Here is a 10670-nt window from a genome sequence, read left to right as displayed (position 1 = left end):
AATAGCCCCTGAGCAAGGGGGATGTTCCTGTCAATATAGCATTCAAATTTAGCTTCTGCCACTGTAGGCAACGTGGCATTAAAAGAAGGAGCTTAAGTTATTAAACTGAGCTGCTTTAATCATCCAGTTCGGGGAAATCCATTGCTACAGGAGACCTGAGGATTAATGTATTTTTACCGCAAAGCCAATACATCTATTCTGATCAGTTAGCGGTCGCTCACTTGTGCATATGAAACTTCATTCTCTGAGGTTGCACTCAATAGTATGGGACCAAATGGAGTTTTATTTGGAGATTGACCCTGTTACCTTGAACCTCATCATTCTGGTAGCTAGTTATGTTATTTTGCTTCTGGTTTTCCTGATCTCCTGCGTGCTCTATGACTGCAGGGGGAAGGATCCCAGCAAGGAATATGCTCCCGAGGTCCCTGCAGACGCCCAGCATCCGATCCGGCTGGTGGTGATGCAGCAGGGCTCCCCCGGCACCCGCTGGGCAAAGGGGCTCGTCTCTGCCTACGAAAACTCCTCCGACCTGCCGGGGAAAAGGACTACTGTTGTGTAAGGGGACCCTGCCTCGGAGCTCCGGTTTCTGCCGATCAGCTTGCCTCGTCTGCTATGTTTACTCTCCGTTTGCAAAAGGATAACGCATTCGCAAGGTAAGTTGAGACGCCGATTTATTTGATACAGTGCCATTGCCAAGGGGATCGTTTTATGCTCAGCTGTGTTCTGCACTGATATAGACTTGCAGTCCTGCCTGCCATCCATAGAGAGACTAATTTCCATTTACGCTGCTGCTGCCTTGCAGCCCACTGGCAGTCGGAAGCAGTGACGCTGTTACTCACTCCGGCACTGAAGAAGGGCCTTGGTTTAATCTTGAGTCGTGCTCGGTACCATTCTTTTTGCAGGAACACAGTGTTGTTCAAAGCATCCCACTGCTGATGGACCGAGCCGTGCTGCCCTGCAGCCTCAGCTCATCTTCTTCAGCCGGCAGAGTGCAAATGACCTTGGTAGGCTCTTTATCTCTCCAGTGAGAAAAGAAACGCTAAGGATTTTAAAAGGATAGAGATAGTGCCTTTCTGATAGAAGCCAGCTGCTGCTCCCATCAGAATTTAATACTTCGCATGTTGTCTGTAAGCTCCCCAGCGAGCAGTGCCAAGCCTGTCATGGCACCTATTTTCCATAGGTAGATCATGAGCTCTGCTTTTACGGGGCAGAATACCCCTTGCTCCACACAAATCCTCTGATAGGATACAATATGCTTCCTGGAAAAGCTGGGTACAGTGCCTCCTGCCCAAGGGAAAGCGTGAACCGGGGCAAATTTACCAGTAATGCGATATGCGTGAGTCATCGCTGCTGTCTGCCCCACTGAAACAGGAATTTCTGACCCTCTGCAGCAAGTGCGACCTACGTCCTGGCTTTTAGTGTGCGTCTCCACATGTCTGACCCTGCCTCTAGCCCCGAGCCTTCCTTCAGCTGTATCAGGTTCTAGCTGGGCCACATGAAGGCTGTTATTGTATATCCAGTAAATCTAACATTTTCTGCAGCAGCTCCCGTTATTCTGCCCGTAATTTGGGAGCTATAAGCTAAAGGCCTCTTTGGCTCACAAATTTCTTCTGCATCTTGCTGTTTTTCCCCCTGCCCCGGTGCTTGATAGACTTAAGTTCACGTCTCTTGAAAGGAAGGGAAACATTTTCTTTGTCCTCCAGGTGAAGCACAAAGGGACAGAGACAAGAGAGGTGTTGATCTTGTAGCCACAGACGTGGCTGCAGTGCTGTGTAGCTGTTCCCGAGCACAGCCAGCTCAGCTCCTGCTCTGTCCCCATCAGCCTGGGCTGCAAAACCCACCCGAGAAGCTGGGGAGATGCTGCTCAGGTTGGTCCCTGCTGCGTTCTGTGCTGGCAGAGACATTTCGTCACTAATGGCCAAAACAGCTTTTAAAACTACTTTAAGAGGGAATTCGTGGCTTAAGTTGGTTTGTTCTACACAAATGTATCCATGATCAAGCAAAAAAACAAAATCTGTTTTGTGAAATCCTAAGATTGGATGCTTAACGCCAGGTTACTGTGTCCCTCTAGATAGTGCTTGAGTTACTCTGTATGGTACTCTTTAACTGGTGGATTTTAACTGGTTATTAAGGGAAAAATAGCACTGGACCCACACTGTTGCAGGTGTCTGTCCCATATGCTATTTTACATCACCTTAATGTGAAGTACCCACAGTCCTATAGAAAGCTTTAGTAACCACGGTGGGATTTATTACCTGTCTACGTCAGGTGTCATGGATGACTCACTGGATGCAGTGGTCCTAATGCCTTCAGGACAGGCATTTTAAATACTTCCAGAAATGAACTGCAGCGAATTCGAACCACGGTTGAACAAAGCTGTCGGTTGGATCGCACGGTTTGGACTCCAGCTGGGCAGTGACGGGCCGCCTGTGCTACAGCCCCTGCATCAGCCAGCAGCGCATCCTGGCACCCGCAAAGAAATCTCTAGTATCTTTTTATTTATCTGTATTTTAAGAAAAGCAGCCAGAACATCTCGTGGTTTTTCTTTTGGTTTCTAAATCCTTGAGGGTGAACCCAGGTTTTGTTTTCAAGCTGTCCTTTGCACCCCCGTGCAAAGGTTTTAGAAGGAAGCCAGGACTGGAAGGAAAGCTCCTGAGAGCTGGCGGCTTGAGTGAAAACCCTTGATGTCATGAAACTGGTAATAAATTAGAAGTTGGTGGCGTGATCCTCTGCCACATAACACACTGAAATAATTATGTTGACTGTCTTGTTTAGGTTATTTAGCACTGAAAAAGTGCAATTAGTTAACTGCAAGTTGTAGCTGATTTGGCAAAACTTGGCAGTGACTAAGCTGCTGGTATGTTATGGCTGCAGTCGCCCATGCAGACTTGGTGTTATCTTTCCTTGGACTTTCTTATCTGTGCCTTATGTTCAGCTTATAAGCTCTTTAAAGCTTTTTGTGTATTCATATATCATCTAAAATGCTAGGAGCCTTCTCGGTGATAGAGGATCCTTGGTGTTAGAGAACAGAAATAATAATCTTTGCTAAGAAGACTGGGGGGGGGGGCTAAAAAGAGCTCAAAAATGTCACAAAGAGTGTGGCACAGCTGTTTACTTTGTTGATGGTGAGATGTCATACAAAATGCCACGATGCCAACAGAAAAGCTCTGCAGTTCTTTGACAAAGGTCATGCAAATAACGTAATGATACCACGACACGTCTGCTCTATCTTTGCCACTGTGTTTATGTAAGTAATACATGCAGAGATAGAGACTTGCAAGGCTATGTTAATAAATACTTTCAGATAGCTGATATTCTCCAGATACATAGTTTTCCCTAACAGCAAACCTTTTGTGTACACCGACCACAGACTTATGGCTCAATGGCAAAGTTGTTGATTTTGGTGTGGTCAAGTTTTCTTGCTTAAGCTTTGGGACGTCGGGCTGTTGTGCTGCAGGCGGTGCCTGGGGGGGCTGCTGGCAGGGGAGCAGCTCTTGGGAGCACAGTGCTCGCTTGTTAGGAGGTTTTTCAGTTGTGATAGAGGTGGTGGACTCTGCCCTGAAACGTGGAGGCAGAAGCAGCAAATGAGGCTTTCCTCCTGATAGTATTTCTAAACAGTGAGTAAAATCCCCTTCCAGAAAATGAAAGACTAAAGTGCATCAGGACTTTGCTTTCGCAATGGGAATAAAATGGCTTTCTTAGCTTTGTCCGTACTAGAACAATATTGGTGTGTTGAAGTAGTGAGAGAGCCCTTGGGTACGTACAGAGAATTGCAAGTGATCAAGTCACTGCGGATGAAATTACTGCTCTGTGGAGGGCTCTGCTACCACGCTTTACTTAATGACTGTGGCAGGATTAATACATGCAAATGGGCTTTTATCAGGCCAGGCTTGCAGGAAATCATCCCTGAAGCTGCATTCCCTCAAGTGCCACATCCTCTGCATCATTGCGAGAAAATGGGCACGACTATTCTCATAGCAGTGCAGCTATTTTCCCTAAATTGTGCCGTGTAAAATGAGTGTCCCTTGCTGGAATTCACATGGTACAAAAAGCATCCCGAAACCAGGCTTTGCCGATAGCTATCCCAAACCGAGCCAGGCGGGGGAGTTCTGTGGATACTGAGATATCCCTTGGAGATATGTGTAGCATCTTGCAAGCTCTGGTCCACAGCTGGCAGGATGGGGAAGGTGCTGGGACGTTACGCTGTCAAGATCTATGGCTGCAGTCAAACAGCGCTCATGGAGCTCTTTGCACATACTCTGTGCCTGGCTCTTCCATCGCTGCTCAACGGATCATGGGTTTGTGCCTTACTTAATCGTAACTGTGCCTATGTAGACATGTGTTTCGCCTAGAGGATCAGGCAGTATCTTAAGGCCTGGACATCTAGCATAGAAATACTGTTTTGAAGGAGGTGCCATTTGCAAATGATGTTGGTAAAAATTGTGTTAACATTTATTCAGAAGCAATATGAGTTGGAGAGCATTGGATGGGTACACGAGGATTTAGGAAGTATGCTCCATTCCCAATTCTGCCCTTGGGTTATGGGGCATCCTTGGGCAGCTCATGTTCCCCCTGTCCATTGCAGCTCATGTTCCCCCTGCTCCATTTGTCTCTGCTCTGCATTAATTTCCTCTGCTCTTCTGCCCTCTGCACTGAGATTTCTCTCTCTTCTTAGACGTTTGTGCGGTTCATAAGGCGGTTACTACAAAACCGGCACATAGGGGCTGCACTTGAATTTCACAATATGAACTAATCCCAGTAGGTTCAAAGAAAACAAAATAAAGTACACAATGACTAAAAATGGCTGGAGTGGGTGGAGCAAAGGAGTTGATGAATAAGGCACGGTAAATCTGGGGAAACCATGGGCATAGAGCCTTCAGACACTTGCTTTGGGTGAGCTACGGTCATCGTGGCAGTCTGATGATCTGTAGCTCTGTGGTTTGAAGGGAACCGAGTGGTGGTGGGAGGATTTATTGCTGTTCTGCAGGAAGCAGGAATTCACTGTGCACTGGCTCGCTTTCAATTGGCTTTAGTGCCCTTTAAAGTTACATATTACTGCTTCTGTAAAACCTTTATTAAAGGGTTTCACAGAAACAACAGGAAAAAACCACCCAGATTTCTAGATTTTTTCAACATTATTTCAAGTCAAATGTGTCATTAAATTCACTGAAAATACATCTTTCGTGTGAGCCTGTTCCACTGTAACCATACTGTCTAAGCCTTCAGATTTTTTTTAAAATCCCTAATAAGCCACTACATATAAGTAGAGGATTAGCCCAGACAGACTAACCCATATTCACAAGGGAGAATTCCTTCCCATGCAGTGAATTTTTTTTTAATTCGAAAAGGGATAAATCTCTTGGGTTTTTTATTAGCACATTGTTCTTAATGTACAAATGCTCATCCTCTGACAGTGCTAAGTATAGAAGCACAGTAAGATGTCTAAGGCAAACCCCTTGGCTGTAAGAGCAGCTTAAGAATGGTTTTTACTGCCTAGGACCACATCACCTTGCATTACCAGCTATTCGGCTTGCGTAATGTTGGCGCTTTGGTGGGAATGCCAAGTGGCAGGAAATGATACTGGGTGTTTAACTGGAAATACTGTTCTTCCAGTCATGAGCCAATACTACTGCGTGCCTACGGGATCCTTACAGCCCAGCGTGCCATCTTTTAGGCGGATTAAAAACTGCAAGCCTGAGTCTCTCAAGACACCTTTGTACTTTTTATAAGGCAAAGCCTTGACCCGTGTCTCCTGGGACTGCTCCAATCCAAATGACTTTGTGATTCACCCACGTGCTTGACCCTCTGTGCCGAATTTGTCCCATCACGGAGGGTCTGGGCGCTGAAAGCAAATGCACGTGTACAGCTGATGTTCCTAAGGGACTGCTGCAGCCTGCACCCAAAATACCAACGTTTCCGTGGTGGATGAAATGACAGCCAGAGCTGTAGCAAAGATACGCACACAGGGAAGGTGTGAAGGATGGGGAGGACGTACGCTGGAGTCTGCTGTTGGTTGCTGCTGCCCAGGAGAAAAGCGAGTGGACTCCTGGAGCAGTTGTCAGGACTCTGAAGTAAAGATCTGGTCCTTCACGCTTAAGTGATAGAAAGCTAAATTAATTGTTTATAAATAAATTGCTCTGACACTAACAGCAGAAAGCTATCTAACAACAGGAGAAAATCATACCAGAAATATAAAAAATGGGAACGGCTGCCATCCCTGCTGCTGGTCCAACTCCTGGTTTTGCCTCCTCACTCCCTCTTCCTCACATGTGCTGGTTTCCTTGGAGATGCTGCTGCTTAGCTTCCCTCTCTAATAATGACACTGTTTGACATTAGCCTTTCAAAAAGGCATTTCCATCCTAACGTGACAATCTGAGCTGTTTTTGGAGGGAGATACTTGTCACAAGGCATCCGAATCCAGCATCTGATGGCCCAACCCAGGCTGTGGATGGGTCAGTCTCTTCCCAGATCTGCATCAGATGCTCTGTGTGGACAATGAAACTGTGCCCTAGTTTCTCCATCTGTTAATGGCAGTAATAATTGTTACGCAACTGGGGTGTTGGGTTCATTTAATTAATATTTATGAAGGAACATGAGTTCCTTTCATGGGCAGTGCTGCAGAGATATTATTAATTATGAATGATTATATATTTGTGTCTCTTCCTAAGTGCATAGGAGATTTGCACATATTGTTTAAGCACCCACATCTCACACTCCTTCAGGATTGAAACTTATTAGACCCGTGGTATAGCTCATTACCCCCAAAATACACTGCATGTGACTGCTATTGACTTCAGCATGAGCAAAGAATATAGGCTTGGCATCCAGCTCTATTTGTATTAATGATATTGCTTAAAGCATCAATATTTTTTTATAACTTCATTAGGTAATATTTTTCATGGCGTTTTGTGAGCCCAACCACTTCTTTTAAATAAAATAAATGTAGAAAATTAGGCCAATTCTAGGTCTATACCTTTCAAGAAAGGTGAGGGGAGGCAGGAATCGGGCACATCCTTCCACCTCTGCCTTCTTCAAACGACACAGCAGAGCCCCGGGAGTTCTGAGGGATTAATGTGAGTTGCCTCAAGTTTATTGCTGGAAACTGGGGACTCATAAATCAAATCTAATAAGCATAAAGGTGGATTGAAAAAAGATCTGTGAGTAGCAGCACTTGATTTAGTGTCTGCCCATGCCATGTTCATTGGGTATAGCCACTTGCCCACCCCAACAACCACAAAAAAACAGACAGTACTTGATGGAAGCACATTAACAGTGCTTATTACAGGTGATTTCTTTCCTATTCTCTGCATGTTCTTCCCCTCTCAGGAGCATATTAAGCACAGACGACGTAAGTCACATACTTGTTTCCTTAATAAGAGGAAAACTACCCGTTTTCCTTCGAAAAGAAAAGAAGATGGCAGGAGCCTTGGCTTGCTGAAGGACACACACTTCCCCTGTCCTGAGCCTGAAGGACATATCCCTTAGGACAGATCCTTTCTCTCTGCTAATTTCAGCTGGTTATCCGCTCAGGACAGTGCAGGGATGTGGTTTGCTATCTACACGGCTCGCAGCAATGTTTCCATTGAATCATTTCTCATCAGCCACTAACAGCTCTGCGATTCCCAGCCCTGCAGGCAAAGTGCGCGGGTTACAACAGCAGATAAGGTGTGAACCCAGCGACACTGGGGGGAAAGAAAAGCTTTTTACCGAGATGGGAATAGTATTTTATCACTTTTCAGGGCATTAGTTTTACACCAGGTTTACACTGGAACCAGGGTGGTTTAATAATGGGTGAGTGGTTTTATTACTACCAAATGCTCTGATGTAGACACGATTACACCAGGAAAAAAGTAATTAGACAATAAGCCTTATTTTGCTTGCTGAAACTATGTGTACTAACTTGGCCAATAACCTCCTTAATTAATTGAAGCTCTATTTACAGTTGATGGAGAGAAACAGCTTGTAGGGACATGCCAGCAAGTCTTTTCTGGTGCAGGCAAGGCTCTATAAAGCTGCATTTTTATTTATATACATCTGCAGAATTGAAAATCGGGGCAGCGCCTGTAAAGCCAAGTGTTTTGTCCCTGGGGTATTGAATAGAAGGTAAATCTTTGGCATCAGGAGGCTCCGTGTTTGTTTTGGGAAGGAGAGCTGGCAGGGATCCCAATGCTAACTCTGAACATCTGAGGAAAAGGCTGGCTGGAAAGAATTATGTCGTGACGCAGACAGGGGAAAGCCAGGAAATTTGAAGCCAGGACAGAGATTCCTAGCTTAACTCCTTCTGGCATGGAAAGAATAATTTGAAGTGTTAACATCACATCGTTGGGACACGTATTTAGGAAACGTGCCGGTGTTTACAAGTTCTTTGGGAGGATGGAGGTTTTCACCAGTTCGTTGTGGTAAAGGTTAGAGAACTGCTTGGATGAGTGGGAGCTTTAAGGCATAACTGGAGGAGAAGATATGGCTCATCATTGTCAAGTCTGTGTGTTTTTTGCAACTGTCTTGGCAGGGTTATTTGGCCTGGGAAGACACATGCTGCTCTCCCGTTATTCCCTCGACAGAGCAGAAGGGACAAAGGACCCTTTTTCTTTCCCTCCAACTTTGTCTCACCAGCTTTGCAATGTGGCAGATCCTGGGGATTCCCTCCTCTTGCGATTTCGCGTTCGCCATATTACAAAAGTCCAGCTGCTGCTTGGGGTGACATAAACCGCCGTTTGGAGGATGTAAGATACCACCGTGGGCTGGTTAATGGGAAACGGTTTTGCACATGGACTTGCCGCTCTTCCCCTTTTGCAAACAGAAAGTGCTTTGCCTACTTCGTCTGCTTCAGGTGAACGTGTGGTTTTATTTCGCCGCCTGTTTGCTCTGTTGGCACGCAGCGGGCGAGAGGAGCCCCCAGCCCAGCGCACAGCATCCCAGAGGAGCGGGCAGCAGCAGGGGGCAAAGAAAGGTGCCGGCAGCGGCAGGGCTGAGCAGTGCCTGTTAAAGCTTCCCCCCGAAGGTTGCGGCAGCCTGTCCGGCGGGGCACAGCTTCAAAGCTCGGTGATGCTGCGGGGCCACGTTTCCTGTTTGGTTTAACAGCTGCTTGGCAGGAGGCAGTTGTGACCCCGGGTTTTCGGTGCCCTCTCTGCTGGGAAGCGCACAGGGTAACCTGGAGTGACGGACGTTAGAGAAGCCAGATCATTTCCATTTTTTTAGAGCAGAAGTCAAGGCATACTTGCCGGATGAAAAGGAAGAAGGAAAACGGCTTAAGGCCAGGCTGTGCCCTCATCACACACGGGTGAAGCACCTCTCTCTGTTTCCGCGCTTAGCAAAGTCTTGCTCGTACCTGGACTAGACCGGGTCCAGTTTTTTTGCCTGGACTTGCTTTCCAGGCAGGTGTACAGCAGCACTCTCGCCTGCTGGCCATGCGGAGGACATCCTTTGATCTCCAGGTACTTCCCACCCTGCGCAGCCAGGTGGAGGGAAAGCTGGGTCTCAGCAGCCACCAGCACGTGCTCAGAGGCCAGAGCCCTCAGGACGAGGACCCGGACCTCGCTGGGGCTGCAGGAACGCCTGTCCCGAGCAGGGCCAGGCGGGACGTGTGCTGCCAGAGGCACGGCTCTGAGTCAGAGCAGTGCGTGACGATGCTGCAGGTGCGGGGCAGCTCCCTCTCACCGCATCCTGTTCAGCGCGGGGCTTGAAAGCATCCTCTCGGGTCAGAAGCATTTTACTGCTCTCATTTGATTCAAGTGCTGCCCTGTCAGATTAGCTCTGCTCCTACAGGACACCCGCTTTTCTGTCTTAGTGGATAAACCTCTGCCAGCCAGATCACGTCCGTTTTGAACTCGCAGAATAACCCGCCAGAAGGCAACGAGGGCTCAGATAAGCTCGGAGGTCAAAGGGGCTCTTTGGGCTTAAAACTTGCAGCGTGCCTGATCGTGACGCTAACCTGGGGTGGGGACAGCAAGTGCTCGAGATGACTGGAGCAGGGCAAGACCGTCACACTTCTGAGAGAGAAATAGGTTTGTAGGTACGGCCCTGGCTGCTGGCACGGCACAGGCTCCTGCAAGGGGCAGGTGGTGTAGTCAGCAACTTCTTTAATCTTTTGCCATGGATTTAAAAAATTGAAACAATCATAATGTTTACCTCCTAATAAAAGATAATATAGAAAGAAAAGCAACTATACCAGCTTCTTTGGTTGTTATACTGATATATAATGCATGCATGTGTACACCTACACACGCAGAGACACACGGCTTTGTGCGCATAATTACAGGTTGTTGTATAAAGATTGCAGGTGTTTCCATTGTAACCCTGTATTACAGCATCTTGAATTCAATACAGAAGTCACCCCAGCTTGATTCTCATTCTTCACCTCACCTCGGATCTCGCTTTTTCTCTTCTCCAGAAGCTCAGGGGACAAGGCAGATGATTTGACAGTCAATTGCATAAAGCAACTACTGTCCCTAGCGTCACCTTTCCAAAAAGCACCTTCTGGAACACAGGTACAGCCCACCGTGTGCACTTTGTCTCCCCACAAATCATTGGTCTTTCCATACTCCAGTTTTTGGATTTGCAGGGGCCAGGTTCTGCTGCTGGGGACTTGGGCGTGAACCTGGACCAGCTCTGAAGCCGGTGGGCTGTGCTCTGGTCTCCCTTTCCCTGCTGCGGGTGGGAGGTTACTCGAG

General features: G+C 47.0%; 1 protein-coding gene across 1 annotated transcript; it reads left to right on the top strand.

Annotated features, from left to right (window-relative positions):
* Positions 1 to 229: 229 nt before the first annotated feature.
* On the top strand, positions 230 to 559 carry SMIM36 (small integral membrane protein 36; the record flags this gene model as incomplete). The annotated part of the gene is made up of 1 exon (XM_082492372.1): positions 230 to 559. One exon carries the CDS (start codon positions 230 to 232, stop codon positions 557 to 559), a length of 330 nt encoding a protein of 109 aa, XP_082348498.1.
* Positions 560 to 10670: the final 10111 nt, after the last annotated feature.

The sequence above is a fragment of the Vanellus vanellus genome (genome assembly GCF_965231255.1).
Source record: "Vanellus vanellus genome assembly, chromosome: 17".
NCBI classification, from domain to species: domain Eukaryota; kingdom Metazoa; phylum Chordata; class Aves; order Charadriiformes; family Charadriidae; genus Vanellus; species Vanellus vanellus.
Note: the sequence above shows the minus strand (reverse complement) of the source record. Positions and strands in the feature narration are given on the sequence as shown.